The following is a 22,123-nucleotide window of genomic DNA, read 5'->3' as shown; positions in this document are numbered from 1 at the left end:
CAGCGGGCTCTGGTCCAGAGAGCACGGGCAGAAGCGGCGGCCAATGGCGCCGCGGAATAGAGGCTGCCATCCGGCGCAACAACCATCCCAACCTCCCATTTGGAATTTAATAAAGTGTAACAATAAATATTTTCTCCTCCTCCTACACCAAATCACCAACCTAGCCTAGAGGACTGGAAGGCTGCCCTGCTCGGTTTCTCCGACCTCCAGGCCCAACAAGCTATAGCGGCTCGAGCGCGGGCAGGGGTCTCGGACTAGGGACCTCCGTGGCTTCCTAGTTTCCGAGTTATTCCGAGGCTTCACACAAGATTTTTCGTTGTGTTTGACCCTGCTATGTAGTGCTTTCGCACTGAAATGCCTGCTAAGCACAGCTGTGGTAGAGTAGACCAGTGGAAATAAATTAACAGGTGGAGAAGGGTCGTTCGGAACTGTAAAAGGCAGAAACCAAATCGATAGAATGAAGCCGGGTTCAAGACTTGTTGAGAAGATATATATTTTGTAAGTCTTCGAGCTCTGTAGTGTGTTCCACTGTGCCGGGGCGATTGATCGGGTTCGAACAACCGGCTTGAACGCAAAAGGGGGCTGGGGGAGGGGAATCGACCTCCTTGTCACCGGCTACCGGCCGGTTTCCAATAGATACAAGCTTTCATCCTGGCCTTGAGCTCTGTTCTGCGGTGAAATGCTCGGTGAATAGGCCGTTGACACCACCTTCAACACAGAAAAAATATGTTAGCAATGGCGCTCTGTGGCCGAGTTGCAACCGCGTCATGAAAGCTGACTCATCACCGCCATAATACTCTTTTTATGGAGGTGCGGGAGTAACTTACAAAAAAATAAATTCTAGCGTTACTGGTCACTGCAACACCGGTACAGCTTGGCAGTCTGATATACAGAGCGTCCTGGGCGATTCGTTACACATATGACTCACAACGCGGTGCACAAGGTAGAGAATTTATGCACTGAATTTGCTGATGTGGCGCTGATTAAGAAGATAAAAAAATGTATATCTTTCCTCATAATCATCCTCCGTCTGAATAAGTTGGCTTGTGTATCTTCTTTAGGTGTTTCCAGTCAATGAAATCGATGGCTTCTGCTTCTGTAATGCGCTGTTCGCCTTCAGATATTTGTTGCGCGGCAATTCTGCAGTGCGATCGTCTGAAAGCATACACCTATTTTAGATATTTGGGTGGTCTGAATGTACCCCATATCTTTGTTCTCAAAAAATGCCGTGCCCATCATTCCTAGCAGCGTTGATAGCGGCTGTTTTACGCTCGTAAAATTTTCAAGACCACTTTTATTTAGAAATTCGCAACGAGAGTAAAGGCGGACTGGGAAGGTAATGCATTCTATGTACGACCATTGATATTTACGCAATTATGCCTGCGGTATCATATCGGTACACACCGAACCAAGGCAAATTCTTTGTGTTGCAAATTAGAACGTGTATTTCTCTCAGTGGTCCGTTTTCTTCTATTCAATTGCCGGTCAGAGACTATAACACCGGATCCCACCATTGCCACTGATTTGCAGCAAGAACGTTTAACGTCCCAGTAAGCAGTGGTCCGCGACAAAAATAAAGATACAATTCAGAGTAAAGACTGGAACAAAATGGTGCTCATTGAATATAAACGGAATGCGCGTTTTATTCGAATGAGATATTGTAGTAGCATTCCTGCTTGGTCAGTGGTGAACAAATTGGCATCTTTCAAATCTTCTTTGTTGGCGCTATCCTAACTGGATACAGACAGCGTCGAAAATGCTTCGAGGCCTTCGAGGGTACCGGGATACCGACTGTGCCACTCCGAAGTCTCATCAAAGGCAACTTGGACGAGTTCCAGAAACCGGTACGTAAGATGCCTGATGCTAAATCCTCCTCCAAAAAAAAATTAGATTGCAATACTTGAGCAGTTGAAAACAGTGCCAAAATGTGCTTACCAAACTCAAAAGATCAGTGAGCATTTTAGTACTTTTCTGTTCAATACCGTAGCCCGTGTTTTACGAAACGGCGAAAGTTAAAAATCTCTTTGGCCTATTTCCTAATCTAGCCTCCTGTGTACTTTGGGGTACGGATAACCAACTAGAACGAACAAAGACTGATTTAAGTTCGGTGCTTTCTTCATTCTCTTGCCGAGGCCCATAGTGGCCCTAAAGGCCCGCTGATATTTTCCAGTGTACCTTAATGCGCGTATTTTTACGTTTCCTCAGTCATATAATTGCGTAATGAGTGAATTACAGCTAATGCCTGTACTCGATAAGACGAACCTACGCGACTTGCGAAGAACTTCAAAGATTCCAAAAAGAAATGTGTACTATTGCCTGAAGTGAATAAGATCGCTTCTGTGGCACCCCTTCCGAAAACCATTCGGTTCCCTTGGTTTATTGGAGCGTAACTCGTCCTGTATGTTATTCGAAATACGTGTACTGTGCGATATCAGTGCATGTTAGAGAACCCCGGGTAGTCGAAATTTCTGGACACCTTCACTATAGTGTCCCCCATGGGACAAGTTACTTTGGGGCGTTAAACCCCATAGACCAAACCAAGTAATTCTATTCGAAAAGCCGCTTACAAATACAGTGTGCGCAAGGAGCAGTCCGTTAGCGGGGAGATAAAGTTTAACGTTTTCAATATGCCGTCGGTATATCTTATACTATACAGTGGTGCTATATCTCCTGTGCACATGATTGATTATATAGGTTTTGATTTTGATTGTGTGAATTTTTCGTTATAATCGTACGCGACTTTTGCTTCTAGAGGGAATCGCGTAAAATTCATAGCGAATATTTTTTTCTTGCTACAAAAATTTTCTGAGCTTGCTTGGCAAGACGAGGTTGCGCTCAGAAATCAGTTCAGTGTTGACAACGGTCTCGGGCATTTGAAAATTTTGCTCGCGCTGGTTTTTTCACTGTGACTGCGGTCTACGGCATTTTCATTTTTTCTCGTGACGCCGCGTAAAGAGTCTAATTAAAAACACTTGTCAAAAAACCTGCGAGCTCATAAAAAAAATAAAAACAGTATTTGCAGTAAACTCTTTTCTGCGCCTTCTCCTTATCTGAGCCTCTAAATCTGGTGTGTGAGTAATAACAGTTTTTCTAATTGCAGAACTGCATCGAAAGCCTCGGTGAATGGCTTAAAGAATATGGCGATGTCTTTGGGTAAGTCCACGAAGTTATCTACTAGAAAGGAACTGAAGTCGCTCACCGTCGCGGTACGGCGGGTGACAAGCGCTTACCGGTTCGCCAAATGACAGCACACTGAAGCCGACACTCTTGAGCGTCTGTCACGGATCCCCGGAGAACACTTGGACCGAAAGAGTAGACAAGGCGGCAGACGTACCCACACACACGCATATTTAGTAGACCCTACGTGACACAAACACTAACACTCAAAACTAATAAACAAACCTAACACAAAAAACAAAGATTACCGACACACGACCCCGGAACACTACTACCAGCGTCTACTACTATTGTTCTACTACTAGCGTTCGGCGTTCGTGCTCACGGTTCGGTGCTGATGCAGCGTTGCATGGATCCAGTAGCCGGCGTCGAGGTGGCGTTCGAAGTACTCAGGCTGGCGTCGCTGTCAGCGTCGTTCGCTGCAGCGTACGAGCTCCCGGTCCAAGTGCCCGTGGAGGTGATGCCGGTGATGATGGCGTTGTGGGCCCCACCGGGATGGGTAGCCACAGCGCTGAAGGCACCCCCGGCCGCTGGAGATGGTAGCGTCATCCGTTGACTCCCCGGAACGGGCTCAGGCACGGCAGGTGGTCCACGATGCGAAGCCGTAGAACGCGAGCTCACCGGAGCAGTAGCCGGCGTAGCTCTCTCCAGCCGAAGCGTCCCTGACCCGCCGGAGCCTCCGCTTCTCTGCTGTTCCCCCCGTCCCACGCTATCCCTCGCGCTTTTATAGCCTTGCCGTTAGTCCACGTCATTCTTGTCGTCGTCATCTTCTCTTCTCCACCAATCATCTCTTCCCGCCTCACTGAGTACTTCTTCGTCTCCTTTATTCTTCGCTCACCGTCGCGGTACAGCGGGTGACAAGCGCTAACCGGTTCGCCAAATGACTGCACACTGAAGGCGATACTCTTGACCGTCACTGCCACTGATCAAGCACCAGTGGGTGCATAACATGTGAATGGAAGATTACGGTCATTTTATGAGGGTAGAATGCTGTGCTTTCCAGCTGCCAGCTTTGTATAATTGTATCCAATTGTGTATCGATAATGGCAGTACCAGTTTTAATGCGAATGCATTATATGCACCATCGGGAAAAAGAGTGGCGTCCGCAGACAGCTGCACAAAATCCCACACGACGTCACCATTGCATCTAAGAAAAATATTTTTTTCGGAAGGTGCGGAGAACTGAGCCCGAAGCTTTCAGGTTGCGAGACGAGGCTGCAACCGAAATGCCTTAAAACCACTGTTCTTCTTGGCAAACCGAGGTGAACCTAGTATATATTTTGCTGTATGACTGAATGCTGATAAGTAGGCGTGTCAGTATAAAAGGAGAGAAAAAGTTATTCATATATACTGACGAAAAATAACAAAAGAAAAATGAAATGTAATGCTTTTGCTTTGAAAGCACGCAAGAAGTCCTAAGCGCCCTACGTAATTTTTTGGAAAGCATCCGCATGCGGAGTTGAACGCGGAGTTCCTACATTTGACTACGTAGGTGTCACGGATCTCTCCGGAGAACACTCGGACCGAAAGAATGGACTAGGCGATGGGTGTACCCACACAAACGCACATTTAATACACCCTACGCGACACACACACTAGAACACAAAACTAACACAACACACAAAGGCTATAAATACACACGACCCGGGCACACTACTACCAGCGTCTACTACTAGCGTTCTACTATTCGTGGTCGGCGTTCATGCTCACGGCTGGTTCGGTGTGGCTGCGGCGTTGTATGGATATAGTAGGTGGCGTCGAGGCGGCGTTCGCCGTGCTTGGGCTGGCGTCGCTGGCGGTGTTCGACGTGCTCGGGCTGGCGTCGCTGGTTGGCGTCGCCCGTGGAGATGATGCCGGTGTTGTTGGCTTTGGTGGCGGCGTCGCTGGCTGCGTCGTATAAGCTCCAGGTCCAAGCGCCCGTGGAGGTGATGCCGGTGTTGTTGGCGTGGGTGGCAACAGCGCTGGAGACACCCCTGGCCGTAGCAGGTGGTAGCGTCCTTTGTTGACTCCCCGGAACGGGATCAGGCACGGCAGGAAGTCCACGATGCGTTGCCGTAGAACGCGAGCTCACCGGAGCAGTAGCCGGCGTCGCTCTCTTCCAGCCAAAGTGTCCCTGACCTGCCGGAGCGTCCGCTTCCCCCTCCCCCCCCCCCCCAGTCCCTCGCTCTCAGTCGCCCTTTCATAGCCTCGGTGTTAGTCCACTTAAGCCTTGTCGTCGTCATCTTCTCTTCTCCACCAGTCATCTTTCTCCACCTCAACGAATGTTTCTTCTTCCTCTTCTTTATTCTTCGGTTAATTCGCGTCGCCTTCTTAACACCTTTTTCCTTTAAAATTTAATTTAGGCTCCTTAATATATGTGACAGTAGGAAAGCTTTTGGAACAGAACGTCAGGTGTGCACCGAATGGATGGTGACAGGGTCAAATCTAATAAATTATGTTGTTCTTGAATAGGAAACAGTTAACCACTGGTGCATCTGCCTGCATTAGAACCTGCTGATAAAAGCCTACTATACTTCTTTCCATTTTTATACATGGTTGCATATATATATTTCGCCAGTCACAAGACTGAAGAAATTACACGCAGGAAATGACTTGGGAAGGTCTCAATGACGCGGCACACTCGAGAGGCACGCACATACCGGTTGAAGACAGAAGTGATTCTGAATATACAAGGCACCAGAGGAAATGCCTGACTGTAAGTTGAAGGACAGAGAAATTAGCGATGAGCCACGATGTCAAGAAAGAAGGGACATTCGTGGAACTTGAGGGAGGCGCCACGTACGCAGAAGGAGCAATGACTGATTTTCGACGCACAGGTAGTAGCGCCTGTCCGAACCGCTCATAGTCTATACTGTGCAAAACGGGAACACATGGTCGGTTTTTTGGACAGGAAATGGCGGAGTAAATTGTCTCAATTCGCAATGGACACCTCCACCGCGCTGAAAGGAAAGAGAGGACGATGGGCGTGAACGAAGAAAGAGGTAGCCGTAGATTGATTGATTGATTGATCTGCCCTATACAATTGACCAAAGGGAAGAGGTCCCACGCGATGTGAGAAGACGCATCAACCACCTGGGGAAATTTAACGGGAACTGACATCGCACAACCCACGGGCGCCTTTCGCGTTTCGCCTGCAACGAAACGCGGCCGACTTTGACGCGTTATCAACCATGTACTCCGGCTCAGGGGTACACACGTCTAGTTCGCCAATGCGTAAAAGGTACAGGAGGGGGGGGATTTTTCCCCGTTGCTGGGTAAGACGATGGTTAGACAAAGCCACGGGAGTCGTGGATGATGGACCGCTTCCTTCTCTACATAGCTGCAGTGAAAGTCAAGGGACGCGAGAGGGATTCCTGTACGCTCTTCGACAAAGGCCACAGAGCCTATGGTATATGGTAAGCGTGCGTGGTTTCTGAAGGGGTCTTTCTGGTGGCTGACCAGCAAACAAACAACGAGGGAGAAGACCACCAACTAGGCAACGTAATGTTGTAGATGACACTCCAGTTTCTTTGTACGCACACTTTCTTGTTCTCTTTGTTTGGAATAATACGAAATGTGGGGTTTCACTTCCCAAAGCTGTACATGGGCTACGATGACAGTGGGTGGCTGTGGATTATTTTAAACCTGCCGGACTTATTTATTATCCAGTTACATCGCACACCACACGGCGTTATTTCCGTCTCGCATCGAATGGCATGCGGCCGTCGCAGACACTAATCGACCTCGTGTCCTTAGGGTTTGTAGCCGAAAGCTCAAGCTTCTCAGTCATTGCGGCTGCTGTGTTTTGTCCTCGTAGTTTGTGCGCTGGTTCGCACCCAGAATTCACCACTTATGGCCAGCCCAGTTTTTCTTCTATGATTACTGGAGAGGGGTTGTCTTTGCAATGGCGGGAAACCTACCCTAACACCGAACGGAGCGGGTCATTAGCACTTCTGGCAAATTGGAAATGAGACTATTGCTTGGCGCGACATTCTCTATATCCGGGACCTGAGAAGGCGCTCTGGCGCGAATGTTGTGATTGGTAGAATAGTGGTTCTGATAAAGGGTGACTCAGGACAGGAGACAGATCACTCCTCAGCGCAGCCACTGCAGTGAGAAGCAGTGATCATCTCGCAGATTGTTTCTCTGGAAACAACATAGCTTGAACGTTGAACCGCAAGTGTGTTGTGTGCAAGGTGATAGAGTAATGTCGGGTTCCCTTTGCGGGGATGGAGCTTAGTTGGCTGGTAAAAACGCGCACTCTCCGAGCGCCCAAGGTGCCGTGCTGCTAGCCTCGTGGGCTGGAGGCTGTCTACTGCGGTAACCTGTCTTGCTGATTGGCTTGCATAAGAAACCGGATTAGTCCTTTCTTCTGCAAAAGTATCAGGCACAGCTTTACTGTTCGCCACATGAGCCTGCGGTAGCAGCTGTGCAGGACCACGTAGATTAGCCAGGCCCATCTAGATTTTTGAAAGCAGTTAAGAACAACTACAGAAATTACGCAACTTTCTGCCTGTCTGGATAACATTTTCATTTACATGAATGTAAACATTGGATCTTTTAGTTACACGGGCTTGGTGCACTGCTGTGTCTCAGCCTTTTATTTTTTTTGTTGCCAACAGTGGGAACAAAGCCTTTACTAAGCCTTGCAATTAGTGGTATAATATTCCCCGCACCTTGCAACCGACGTGTAACTCTTCGTTTCGTCCATATCGCTACTTCCAACGTGTTTCTCAAAACCGTGCTTTCGTCGGAGTACATCAAATCATACTAAGGATTTTTGCCCGCTTGTGTTTTGTCTGTCCTCAATATCACTTAGGTTCTTCCTGGGGGACACTCCGTTCGTGGTCACTAAGGATCTGGACATGATCAACTCGATTTTCATCAAAGACTCGAAGAAATTTCAGGGACGGGGAGTGAGTACATAATTTAATCTGCATTGCGGCGATTCATAACTGTGCTGCATGCACTTATTGAGTATAAACAAGCACAAGCTAAATGTGCAGCATTTCTTGCTTGTATTTCTGCCGCATGATTTCAAGTCACCTCATGATGCGCCTGTCGTAATTGCGACGGGATACGAAGAACAACTGCTATCCGGCGTAACCTGGCAAAAGGCGTGTAGGAGATTACACGTACATAATTTATAGACAGTTTCGTTCTCATAGCGCAGGCAGGAAAGAGACTGGCTGTTGTGGGAAAACAAGTGAAATGGCTTATGTGGCTTCAACGTCCCAAAACTACTCAGGCTAAGAGGGACGTCGTAGTTAAGAGCTCCGGAAATTTCGAACACCTGGGGTTCATTAACATGCACTGACATTGCAAAAACAACTAAAATGATTGGTTTAAACAGCGCAAAAAACGCGGACGCGGAGGGGACACACAAGATACACACAGCGCCTCCCTTCTGCGTCCGCGTCTTTTGCGCTGTTTAAACCAAGTATGAACCACCAATTATCCCGCACGTCTACTCAAGTAAAATATAAAAGAGGACGTCGTTCCTGTGGTTGCATAAAAATTACTCACAGACCCTTCCGGCCTACGATCAGGAGCTTAGGATAATAGTTTCCGCGGTCAGCACACATTGTGTTCCTTGGATTTGTATTACATTTTTATTGAAATAAAATAGCTACCTTTACTACGATTTGCTTGGCAGCAAAGGGCAAATTTTTTTGCGAATTAATTCAATTTAAATATTTGCCCCGCCTCTCCCTCCCTCTAGATACTAACACGTGACGTCAAGATCAGGAAAGAAGTCCGTGATCGCCATTTAAAAGTGAACAGCGTTGTCGTCTAGCATTAGGGATCCGCGCACAAAAGCTAGAGGAAACAAGCTCCGCGTTAAGTGTATGAAGTGAGAGCGTTCGGTTGTTAACGCGCGTGTAAGCGGAATTGGTCATTTTCCACTTTAAATTCACAGATCGCTGGGAGTCCTTATACCAATCTTGGCGCCGTGGTGCAATGGTTAGGCGATGTAGCACTGCTCTGTGATGGCAGGTGCTTCTACAAATGGCGCTTGTGAGACTCGGGTTGTTCTTTTCGAGCAGCCTTTGCCACTTGCTACGGTGGTCAGTTTGCTCAAAATACGATGCACAGGTTATGATGACGCTAGAATGTCACGTGACCTAGCTGGACCATCTACATTGCCGAAGCGGCCGGTAGTTCCGGATTCGAGGCTTCAAACGGTCGTCGACGCCGGCCCTGGAGACTTCTCCCTACGAAGGGATACTAACGCTTTCCTGTTGAAAACTGCGTTGGTGCACCACATTTTGCTTGCGAAGACGCCCAGTGAGGGTGGTACGGGTAGTTCAGTTTGTTCTCTGCACCACCTAATAAAAGCTGCGCTTTCAGTGCAAGCAGCACCATAATATCAAACGTATAACGCTTTTTATTATAACGTCTTAATCGGGCTTCGATCAATTCATAGCGGCGAAATTAAATCTGCTCTCAGCGTCTGTTTAAGGCCGAGAAAGGGGCAGTAGTTTAGGACTAATAGCACCCTCATAATGCGATCGGAATCTTCAGTGTATTGCTTCTGCTCTGGAAAGAAGCGTTGGTCGTCTGACTACCAAACTTTTGCGCCTCGTAGCGGCCTCAGCGAGAAGGAGCGAAATGAGAAATTGGCTTACACTTGTTGACGAGCGTGTTAGCCGGCTGGAGCCAATTTTCATAGAGGTGACAACGTGAAATCAAGTCGGAATGCCGACTGGAAGAAAACGATGAATGGGCTGCGGCCGGAGGCGGAGCGTGTACGAGGAGTATGCGCAGCAAATCGCCAGAATTAGAGAGTCCACGTGATCTCACGAAGTTATATAAAACTTGTAGCGCAACACATGGGACAGTGTAGAAGAATACATTCCCCAGCGCTCTCTCTATAGTGGCGGCGCTGACACCACAGTGTCATATACTTATGCTTAGTGAGATGCCTATATTGTACTATAATTCCACACACACACACGCACACGCACGCGCGCACACACAAACACGCACACATACGCACACACACGCACACACTGTCCTGTCATGTACCAACTGGCCCATACGATTCCTCTCGCTTCATGCACTTATTGTCGAGTGTCGAAGTTTTCCTATCAGCTTTTTGCTTTACTGTCCTAAAGAGTCAAGCTCCACAACCGAGAACACTGCTAGACCCCAACCGCGAGCAGGTTCATCTGTATTTTAGCGATAGCTACATTACGGCAGCATTTCGAGCCTTCAGCGTGGCTGCGCCGCCACGCTGTCACATGGTTGATCACGTGGTGCGGAGCAGCTGCCGGCGGCGTGGAGCCAGGCTCATCACGTGATTCGTCACGTGGTTGGTCACGTGACCAAGTTCCACTCGGCCAGCTGTAGCTATCCCGTCACTCCAGGTTTAACCAGAGCTAAACCACCGCCAATTTTTTGTCATGTTATTGAGTACTGTCGGTGCCGACGTGGTCATTACGTGATCTGGCTACCACCGTCGTTGCCTCTACCCGCAAATGGGCCATTAAAAGCTGCGATGCGCATCGTCTTCTGCGTGAGAGCAGGTTTTAAAGTCACGCCGGCGAGTAGCTAGCAGCTTGCTTGGCTGACGCCTTAGACCACTCGGCCATCGACGTGATGTTGCGAACACTGTGCACGGCACCAACATGTTAGGCTGGCAGTAACGCTGCAATCGGTTGGCAATCTTGGTTGAATCCATAGCCAGTAAGTGTTTTTAGAACAGGGACTGCTACGCAGACTTGATCCGAGAGAACAGGCGTTCTACTTGCCAACGACGTTTGCATTATTTTCAAGCACGCGATCGCAGCAGGCGTGTGAAGGCGTCTCTGAGGCTTAAAGAGGTAGTGTGAATGCTGCTCCAAACCCCTGGCCAAGCCTGATCCAAAGTCTCAAAGACTGTACGGGCAATTCCATCGGAAGGACGGGATTTCAATAGGGACCCCGTTGCTGTTGTAGAGTATTATATGATACCGCGTTAGAGACGTCATTTTTGTTTCAGTTTCAGCTGTTAAAGGGACGTGTATGGGCTCTGCAGCGTCGGCGTCGTGTAAACACCACGCCACGTTGTTTCGTAAGAATACAGTGACGTCTCGCGTGACCAAAGCGCCATGCAGTGATGCAGCAGTGATGAAATTTTTCGGTGAAGCCTATTAGGGAGCATCATCTTCAACCGTTCGTTTAATAACATACGAAATCTCTATCTTATTTTGCTATAACTTAAATGAATAGGCAATCTTAGCATACCTATACAACCTGCTAGTCTTGTACACCTATACTTGCTTTTAGTTGCTCCTCAAAGTAGAACCATTAAGGGCACGAGCTTTGTCAGCTTCACTGTTTCGCGTAGCGCGGCGGGGGGGGGGGGGGGGGGGCACTTGGACGCGCAACTTTTACTGCGAGTTCTCTGCCCTTTCTATGAAAGACACATGGGACTTTCCTGTGAATAAACATGTTCGTAGGCACCATTCGAGGAGGACCCCGCAGTTCAAAGGTCGCCACTTCATCTTCTGGACAAAGAATATATTATCTTTTCAGTGATGCGGGCGAATCCTGTTTGGAAGCTGAACCGAGTGATAACAACGAGTGTGATGTTCTTCGGCTACAAATGCATCGAAGAGTTGCTATTTTCTTTCAGCCGCTTGTTTTACTAACGCAAGAACTCACTTTAGTCCGGAGATGCGATTTCATTGCTTACGTCTTGTGGCTCAGAATTTATGAGTATCGTTTTGCCCCTGTATTCGTTTTACATAAGCAGTGGACGACTCTTTCGTAATGCTGCGGAAGTTTCTGTTGAGGAGCTTTGGTTTTAGCTTGCTTTTGTTCTTCATTTCAAAATCCCTCGTTTTGGAACAGCAAGGAACTAATGTGACAACTATTGATTTGAGTCGGAATCAGTCAATCAATAATAGAGCGAAGTAGTGAGATTAATCACCGGAACAAAAGAATGGACAAAAGCACCATAGTTTGGGCCAATTGTTATCGATCCATCTGAAAAAAAAGCGTACCAGCACCAAAAATGAATAGACACACATACGACAAGACGAATGCTGCACTTCCAACTGAAGCTGGAAGTGCAGCATTCTTCCTGTCCTATGTGTGTCGATTTCGTCCCCGTTTTTTCGTGCTGTTAAGTTTGTTCAAGATGGTGCAAAAAATAGGGCTGGTCAGTGACCGAAGTATTCATTCCTTAGAGGCTCGGTAGAGCGGAATTCCCTGCGGCGGTCCGCACGTTCGGTTAAATAGAGGAAGTTTCGAGGAGGCAATTGCAAGCAGGGGTTTTTCTTAATCCAGCTCTCTTCACTAAGGTACACGCGGAGGGTTTCAAGCCACAATGTTGTTTTTGCAATAAGATATCACATATGGAGCACATGGCGTGGAGTTACGAAGCATGGTATGACGGCACACACACAACAAAAACCTGGGAAGACACCCTACGAAGCCCCAAGAGTAAAATGAAAAGCGAAATCATCGGTCAAGCTCTGTCTGCCGCCGTGACCTTCGGGATCCCGGCCGACGGATAGACAAGCTGCGTAGGAAGACTATTCTCCAGTGCGGTTTTGACTGGTGGCAATAAATGTTATTTCGCACTCGCTCTAGCCGCCGCGGTGGCTGAGTGATTACGGCGCTCAGCTGCTGACACGAATGACGCGGGTTCAATCCCGGCCCCGGCGGTCGAATTTCGATGGAGGCGAAATTCTAGAGGCCCGTGTACTGTGCGATGTCAGTGCACGTTAAAGAACCCTAGGTGGTCGAAATTTCCGGTGCCCTTCACTACGGCGTCACTCATAGCATGAGTCGCTTTGGGACGTTACACCCCCATAAACCATACACCAAACCTCTCGCTCTTTCTCTGCCCATCACTTTTGAAAGGATTGGAGCTGGCCTTTCCTGGTAACAATGGCTTGTACACGCTAGGATCTGCGGCCCGTGAGCACCTTAAATGACCTTTACGCACGGCTAACAAGTTTCTTTAATGAAACGACTTGGAACATGACAGACCATACAAGGGCAAATCAAATAGGGCGTCAACCGAGTGTAAACAGAATAAAGAACAAATTAAGAGTTTTGCATTACATTCAGAAGTGCGCGATGCTGAGAAAGGTTGGTAATTTTGCTTGGACTCATAGCGCACTCAGTGTGACTGGCACAAATATAAGAAACGCGCGCAGACAAGTAGGCGAATTTCAGCGTCATTGGTTTGTGGGTGTCTTGTCGCTGTTATATCGAGCACTCGAGCAGGGAACCAGTGGTGCGTGTGCGCTGTTTATGGCTTGCGTTCGAAAGAAAACTGCACCCAAATTACCCAAGGTTTCTCTCTTAACAATACAAGCTTGTGAAAACTTTCTCTTTTTTCGTGATCAGCACATGTTGAACATCTACGAGCTGGACGCCCTCTTCGCAAGGTTCGTCGGCTTTTCCAAGGGTGGAATATGGAAAGATTCTCGAAACTGCATGGCGCAGTTCTTCACTCCGTCGAAGCTAAAAGCGGTAAGCCCACGTGTTTTTTTTTCTTAGCTGTTAAAAAAAAATTCTCGACAGGAAGCATTCTTTGCCTTAGCGGAACATTTTCTTCAACTGAAGGCAAATATGCATAATTGCATATTTTTAAATACACATATCACCAGCAGCAAGGCTGTGTAAGTATAAAGACTGCAGCCTTCTTGATTCAGTTGTATTTGACCTTTTACTCCGTCGGCTGCCTGCACGAATTCCCAAAATTTTTTTTGATTTCAATGCGCCACCTGTCCCCCTGCCGCCTATGGGTGCGTTGTGTTTCCTTAGATTCCGCTGCAACCCGCCGCGGTGGCTCAGTGGTTAAAGCGCTCGGCTACTGATTCGAAGTACCCGGGTTCGAACCTGACAGCGGCGGCCGCGTTTCGATGCAGGCGAAACGCAAATGGCGCACATGTGCTGTGCGATGTCAGCGCACGTTAAAGATCCCCTTGTGGTAGAAATTATTCCGGAGCCCTCCGCTACGGCCCCTATTTCTTACTTTCTTCTCTCAGTCCCTCCTTTATCCCTTCTCTTACGGCCCGGTTCAGGGGTCCGCCGAGATGTGAGACAGATACTGCGCCATATCCTTTCCCCAACAACCAATTTTCATTCCACGGCATGCCGATCATATCTTAAGTTGTCTGTTATCCCCATAACATGCCTCCACCATTGCTGCTGACTTCATTTGATTTCCGCTGCATTCTCTTTGTTTCATTGCATTACCACTGTGACTCTGCGCCTTAGATTCGTGGCTACGCTGTCATTGATTTATTTCGATTTTTTTCAATAGTGTCGGTGTCTCAACCGCATCTGGGAGTAGCGGTTAGGGTCGACACACGTATTTTTCATTTGAGGGATATCCGCAATCATGGCTGACTGACTGTATCCTGGCAGACTGTATCCTGGACACTTTCCTAATTATTCCCATTCCTTAGATAGTTTACTGCTCGTATTCCGTATCTTCAGTTTGGACTTTGACAATAAAGCGAAAATCTCTACGCACTGTAAACTTTTTCTTTTAACAGACTGGTGAAGATGCGTTTCCCGCTCTTACTGTTAATACTGAAGGATATTCTGTTCCAATATAGCTGTTTATGTCGTCATTCTTATGACGATTAAGTTTATCCTCTGAACTATTCCCAACTTCTGTCGTCACCACCCTCAGCCTTTTGAGGTTCGCTGTAATACTAGAGCCTCTTCCACGTCCCTGTCAGCAATCATCTCCTGCGGCAGCAGAGAGCACCTTGTCGCCTCAAAGTACCTACTCCATTGACCCAAGGGCCCATCGTTTATCGTGTCTTCTCATTACACGTGCCCCCCTTGTCCATTGATTTCAACTAAGATATCATCGACTCGCCTTTGTTCTTAGACCCCTTCTGCTGTCTTCCTTTTTCTTAACGTTACGTCTATTAGGTTCCTTTCAATGCCGCTCCGTCATCCTCAAGTTAATGTGAAGCCTTTTTGTCAGCATCCAACTTTTCATCCATTTGGTGAGCACTGCCAAGATAGCATTGTTCCCTCTAAGGCCTATTGGAACCTGCGAGTTACTGCCAAATGCACTGTGCTGCAAACTCCTCCTATTTACTTCATTCTGTTGGTTCTCATCCCTGGACAATACTTGCCTTCGGTACATATAATCAAGTACTACTTCCAAAACTTCGCTGGTGAATACTAATTCCTCGCCTTCGTGCTAATTGTAATTCTACCCATTTTTATTCTTTGGTGCCAAGGTCCTCATTCATGCGCCAGTGCAATTCGTCCCCTGAGGTACAGAGCAAGGCTTATACCAACAAAAAATCAGAGATTAATAAGGTAATCTCCGCTAACTTTCATCGTCGACCCTTCCCGATACAAATACTCAGTTTGGGTCAGTAGCCGAACGCTACGGCGTTGGTTTGCTGAGCTGAAAGTAGCAGGACCTCTTACTGATCGCCATTCTATTGTACAAGCACATACATTGCACTGTCCGAACGGGTTTTAGAGCTCAGCTCTTAAAGGATCGCCACAGCTTTCGCGGAGGTGTCAGAGTGATTTTTTAAGTGCAGGGTGGTTGCCACGGGAACAGCAAGGAAGGGGGAATCCCATGGGTGCTGAAGCGCAACGCAAAAGCGAGGCACAGTACACTCGGCCAGTTCTTCTATCGCGATGAAGGGGGTAGACGCAGCTGCTAAATGTGCAGCGAGAAGAGCTGCACTCCGAATTCCCTTGCCTAAATGCTGTTCGCCTAAAGGCATTTTACCTAAAAGCTTTTACCAAGAATGTATTTACCGTAAAGGTCTTTACCCTAAATGCTTTTACTATATGGCTTTTACAATAAAGGCCCTTGACCTAAAGGACTTTACCCTGAATGCCTTTAGGTCAAATGCCCCAGCAGCACAGCTAATCGGCCCATTATTGGAAATGTGTTGTCGAATATTGACCCTATAAGGGACCCAAGTGAAACCATTATTTGCAGTAATAGGTCGATTACCTGTGCTGCTTAAGGGGCCACCTGTGTGAGGCCTTTACCTTCAAGCCCTCACCGAAGGGTACCCTTCATAAAGGCCTTCATCTAGTTGAAAACCTCCCAGGTTTGTTGCCCACAACCGCGTCATGGCGCTTTGCTCTGCAGACGACAGATGGCGAACCACCACCATTTGGCGTAGGGTGTCTCGATACTCGCTCGCCTCCTCTTTCAGGGTGAGGACACTGCCCGCGAGGGCAACATGTTGGGTCACATTCTCCCGTTCGACTGCATTGAGCGCAATGCGGCGGCGGGCCGTTAGGAAGACAAAACTGCCACTATCGCGTGAAAATCCGCAAACCTGGTGTTCTAACAACAAAGTGTGGTACCAGAGATGTTTCAAACAGTGAATCGGAGTTAGTGAAGCTAAAATATGTCATGTTTAGCAGCTTATCTGCTGAGAAATTCGGCGCCTTGCGAACATTTGTTACATTCTCACAGCGGTTGTAACATTTCCAGCGCTATCTATACACCCGGATACTCTACATCTCGATTGCTTTTCCAACAGTCAGAATTGCTTATTTAGAGCTGGAGTTTCATAATCGCCAAACAACGCCACTCGGACAGTTCTAATGAAAATATCAAGCTTTCTTTCAACGACAGTTTCGAGGATGTTTGGACATTAACTTGCTCCTCTGTTGCTACTGCGACAAAGCAGTGGCAGTATATATGAGATAAATATATGAAACATAACAACTGTAAGAAGATTTTGACATACACTGCTCACCTCGTGTTGGGGGTGTTGTTGAAACAGAGCAGTGAACTGTGTAGGAGTCTCACTGTTTAATGGTAGCACAAAATTGACTCACACTATTTTATAATTTGTCTTGCTTTCAAGAAATGTGTGAAACGGTCAGCATTGTTGAATCTGCTGCTGCGTGGTTTTCTTTCGTAGTCTACAATTAACTTGTGAGTGTGTATGATTCACTTTGCGTAAGAGCGTGATAGCCATAACCGCTGCTTATTCGCCGTGAAAATTTGACTTCACTTTTGGGAAGGTTCAAGGCAATGCCAGCTCGTAATGACCAGCCCGTTCACTTCAACAAAACCAAATTAAAAGATATATTTTGTGTGTCGCTACTCCAAGCCTCCGCACTTTCGTCATCGGAATACGGCGGACATCAAATGCACTGACCATAGGAGTCTCCTACTGAGGAATATATACTACTTTAGTTGCCGTCACGTATAGCCACAAGATAAGTAAAATTCGTCGCACGTGCTTCTGGGCAGGCATGCAATAAAGCTTACTTTGTTTTCTCTTTCTTGATGACAGCAGCGGTGATGAGAGCTTGCCTGCCACGCGTCTTTCCGCTTAACATGAGTGAAATCCTCTCCTCCTGTCCCTTCACCTCTTTCATTTCATTTCTCCATTCTGTCTGCTATCTTTTATTTCCGCTGCCCCAGCTCAGGTGCTTCCGTATCGATGGCAGATGCCGGGGCTAGCGGAAACGTTTTCCTGCCTTTTTATTATTTTAATAAAACCACTTACTACAACTAGCCGGGACCCGTACCTAATGAGAGGTCTACTGCCTTGGCCAGCGACTATGGAGTAAGGCGGCAAGCCAGCGTCTTTTGGCAACTGGAGCAGACAATACCGCTGAAGCGAGAAAGGCGGCCTGTGTTGATCCGACTCCCCCTTATTTGAGTTTGGTGTGAATAGTGGCATTTAAATGAAGCCGTAATCTAGAGTTGAATTTTTCAGGATTCTTTGTGAATCGGTCGCTTTTTTGTTTTTCCTCCATGCTTTGACCAGAAGGAAAAACTAACATTTTTTTGTATACTTTGCAACTGAAATTTGTTGTTGCTATGTTGCCTTATTCAATTACAAATTTCACTGAACCGTTTATTTTTAATGCTTTCCAAGAAAAACCAATAAAACGACAGATGTCTTGTGCAATAATCAGCAAGATGTCGCATCGTACTATCAATCAACGTCTATTCAACACTATTTAGATGGAGATTCTGACCATGTGCATAATTTTTTTTCGTAACAAGCCTTTAGCAAACTAGAAAATATGAACGTATTGTTTCAGACATGTCCTCAGTTGTCCGCTCCAGAAGAGTGTGGCGACGGATCATTTGGAAAAGAAATTTCCTATTACTGCTTGGGATCCTTTACATATGGCGGAGTAGTAAGACAAAGTCATCCCAGTTAATGTTGGACAAGCGGGTGTTTACCACGCAAAAAATAGTTATGTTCGGCACATCATCCTCCGCGCTGCTGGCATACCTGAGAAACTTGGGATCTAGCAAACAGTTTTTACGTTAGAAAAGCAAATGTAGCATAATCCAACAGCATTCGGCGACCCGGATACTGTACATTATGACTACTCAGGAGGCGCCAATAACCGCGGGCTCTTTTTCAGTGTAGCCAGTGATTGGGGAACGCAGCGGCCAGTCATAACTTTTCGATCGGCGTGCATTCGCAGCGTCTGCATCATGTAAACAAACATTAAAAACTGGCAGTAAATTGCTGCCACGAGCGAAACAACCATGTAGCGTCAATTTCCAGTTTATTCGTATCATTGCAGTCGCCACGCAACCGCACAAAAACGACGCCACATGCATAGCGCGCAGTATACGCGACCGGCGCGTGTGACCTAACATGCCGCTGCGAGGGGGAAACGGCGGCGCGGGGTGCTACAAAGGGTTTCCTCACCCTGAAAGCGGAGGCGAAGCGAGCGGGCATCGAGGCACCCTAATTTGGCGACCTTCGGTTACTCAATCACGGCTAACACGATTATAAATTGGCATCATGTGTGGCTAAACCAGGTAAGTTTAGTTCTCAACTAAATATTACACAAAAGACACCTAAATACGCAAGCTTTGGGCGCGGTCTGACCGGAAACGAGCCTCTGATTGAGGCAGGAGAATTTTTCAAATGGGGTTACAATAAAACTACAGAGCATTGCATTTTGGAGTGGTGGAAATATACAGACAACCTGCCCCATTGGCAGGTCTCGGAGCGTAAAAGGAACTGCCGCTTGCCTTTTTTGTTCACCTGCGCGTCATGCGACAGGTGCTGCCCTCTTTGTTGAACGCCGAGCAAGAGTTCATCCAGATCTTAGGCGAACATGCTGACCTTGATGCCGAGACGGAAATCAACAGCTTGTGCGAGCGGTTCACCTTCGACGCCATTGGCAAGGCTGCGTACGGCATCGACACGGACGTCCAGCGGAACCCGGAGAACCCTCTGTTCAAGAATGCCCTTGCCGTCATGCCAAGCCTCCATAGCGGATTTTTCTACGAGCTTGGTCGTGAGCAAAGTTTTTTTAGCTGTTAGCATGTTTACATTTGAACGCTGGCTTAAACAGGTAGCGGAGTCCTTTATCGCTAGATGCGGCATCTTTTAGAGAACACGAGACAGACCGACGGCTACAAAAAAAAAAAATGTAGCTGTGCAAAAGGTTTTGCACATGGACGGCACTTTGAACACAACAGGTGGGCTTCAGGTTTGCAAGGCGCCAGTTGCCCTTGTGATGTGTACGGCGTGTGCCGACAGCTGTCGCTTGCATCTGAAACTGCTGGAAGCACAACGTATGCACGTGAGGGGTTAGCTGGCGGTTTGTTTTCGATCAGTGGAACTCGCGGAAGGGCAGACGAGGAGCGGAGCGCATGCGACGTGCGGCCGTATAAAAATTAATCGAATGATTCGCCAATGCGAAATCAAATGACGAGCGTTTTTTTAATTTGTTTTCACAGATGATTTCGACACATTCGGATACCAACGTGTACATCACGAAAAAACGATTCGTTTGGTAGCACCCGCATCCCTCTGCGACCACTGCTTCGCCCGCCCGCACGGCCTTGCGAATGTCGCCCCTATTAAAGGTTTCGAGGACCAAAGGTCGTCGGCACGAATCCCTCTCACACACCAGGCTTCAACTCGACTAACAACTTCGTGCGCCAAATCATGCCTATTCTTTTGCCATCACTCCAAACCCATTACGCCAAATGGGTGGGCCACAGTTTGTCGCCAATGGCGACCCCCGGTGGCACCAGTCTCGGCACCCGCTCAAATGGTACATACTATACTGCAGAACGCCAGCATAGGGAGTGAAGCGGCCACCGTGCCAGCCAGACGACCGCGGGCGCGGTTACGTGATGGGGCTTACATCTTGCTGACCCGAGATTTTCGCCCGCCATCTTGAAATCTCGGACGGACAAGAAACGTTCGCATGCGGGTAATAAGAGCTAACACTCTTAAAAACGGGTCTTTGACCGCTGCAGGAACGTTCAGAATATCGCGCTCGTATGCGGTGTTGACAAGCGAGGTTGTGCCACCCTGTCTTCGCATCCCTGACGTCTTGTGATGAGCAGTATGTTTTGAACACGTCTTGTTTTTAGCTCCCGTCACCTTTGAACTCAAGGGGAACAGGAGGCCTTTGAACACAAAAGGGAACAGGAGGCCGGACATTCAGATATTCTCCGTCCGAATTAAGTCGAGTTCGGCGTTCGCTAAGGGCCTCTGTGCGCCGCGAGCTCAAGCGCTGTGTTTGAGCTTTCAGGGCTCTTGAATAACGCCGAAAACTCGTAGGGTTAAAGGCAGCCGCGTGTAGCACAGGTAGCCACGGCCTCGAAGTAGAGCGGAGTCTCGGTTTCAGAGGTGGCGGGTTCGAATGCCATAGCCGCCTTCCCGCAATTCGTGCAAGCCGTCCCTCGGCCTGGTGCTCGACTTTACAGTGTGGGTAGCTGGGTAAGGACCATAAGCTCCATTCCCGAGCCCGGTTATGTTCAATGTCAATAAGCGGTATGGGTTAGCTAACAAATGCGAGCTAATGTCAGTCGGGGAGGCATTTGTTTTATAGTTGCCATAGCCTGGTGAAGGTGACCTATGTGCTTATTCAGTGCACGTGTCGGTTCGTAATATGACCTCACAGTGTTGAGGCCAACGAACCAAACGAATCTTTTGCATTTTCAGAAAGCCTTTACCATTGCTCGTGGCTGCTCAAGGTGCCAGTGAATCTCATGAAGTGCGTGTATAACAACCCCGTGAGCGACCTCACCCAGAAAGCAAAGGACGTGATTCATTACAGACAAAAGAATCCGCAGGTTTGGAACACCACATGTTGTGCTTGAACTTAAAGTGCCCAAAACTGCTGCTTACAGGCTTTTATTTTTGCGAGCAGAATGATGAATTGCCTCTCCTGTTGTTTATCAGGTGTACGCAAACGAAAACATCACAGTGAGTATTGGGCATTTGAGCGCGCATTCAGATGAAATATGAATTTAATAGATTGGATAGTTAATCCAGTACCTCGCGATTGGAAGTGAACATCAGGATAACGAGGTTTCTATCTTACCTCGAAGGAAATATTATGCTTGTAAAAACCGAAGAAAAAGAACATTTGCCAATTAAGACAAAAGTGTGAAAACAAAAGGTTCCGAGTGCATGGAATGGAGTTTTAGCCCATGAGAATATGGTCGTGGTCTCGAAGGTCCTAATATCCACGTGGTTCTTACCGCGTTCCCTACTGCGCACACAACGTCTCCCCGAACTCTGCTGAGCAAGGCATAATAAACTGCTCCTTCAAGGGACCTAGCCTCCGAGCGCGATTGAAGACCATTCGCAATGTTTGACATTCCTCAAAAAGGGCTTCTGATATTCCTTTCCTGTGCTGCTTGAAATGCCGTCCTGCGATACATCACCAAATGTTACTAGAACTTTTTCGTGGAAATGAAAGAGCTTAAGAAAAAAACTCTTCAACTGACGAGACGTTTTCTCTGGCTTCCAAACAGCAAACCTTTTACACATATGTTTACGTGGGAGCAAAGCTTAATTACCCCAGTGTCTCTTTTAGCTGTTCCTACATACTCGATAGCTAGTGGTCATGTATGCATCAAGTTTCACAGTAATAATTGTTATCTAGGATAAAAAGATTTCATTCATTCTTCTTCAAGCCGTAGGGCTGCCGCGGTGGCTTAGTGGTTATAAGGTGCTCGGCTGCTGACCGGAAATACGCAGGTCCGATCCCGGCCGTAGCG

The 22,123-nt window shown here is 47.6% G+C and overlaps 1 protein-coding gene across 2 annotated transcripts in view; it reads left to right on the top strand.

Annotated features, from left to right (window-relative positions):
* The window catches only part of LOC144101729 (cytochrome P450 3A4-like), a 41,931-nt gene that overhangs the window by 4,355 nt on the left and 15,453 nt on the right, over positions 1 to 22,123 (top strand). For both annotated transcript variants that reach the window (XR_013308052.1, XM_077634862.1), the window contains exons 2-7: positions 1,745 to 1,844; positions 3,101 to 3,153; positions 7,976 to 8,072; positions 13,504 to 13,629; positions 19,158 to 19,395; positions 21,060 to 21,190. Coding sequence is in view for 1 of the 2 variants with exons in the window: in XM_077634862.1 (XP_077490988.1) it covers positions 1,745 to 1,844; positions 3,101 to 3,153; positions 7,976 to 8,072; positions 13,504 to 13,629; positions 19,158 to 19,395; positions 21,060 to 21,190 (745 nt within the window). In the remaining variant the exon portion in view is untranslated. The remainder of the gene's footprint in view (positions 1 to 1,744; positions 1,845 to 3,100; positions 3,154 to 7,975; positions 8,073 to 13,503; positions 13,630 to 19,157; positions 19,396 to 21,059; positions 21,191 to 22,123) is intronic.

The sequence above is a fragment of the Amblyomma americanum genome, chromosome 8 (assembly GCF_052857255.1).
Source record: "Amblyomma americanum isolate KBUSLIRL-KWMA chromosome 8, ASM5285725v1, whole genome shotgun sequence".
Classification (NCBI taxonomy): Eukaryota; Metazoa; Arthropoda; class Arachnida; order Ixodida; family Ixodidae; genus Amblyomma; species Amblyomma americanum.
The sequence above is the reverse complement of the archived record's forward strand: the minus strand, read 5'-3'. Positions and strand labels throughout refer to the sequence as shown.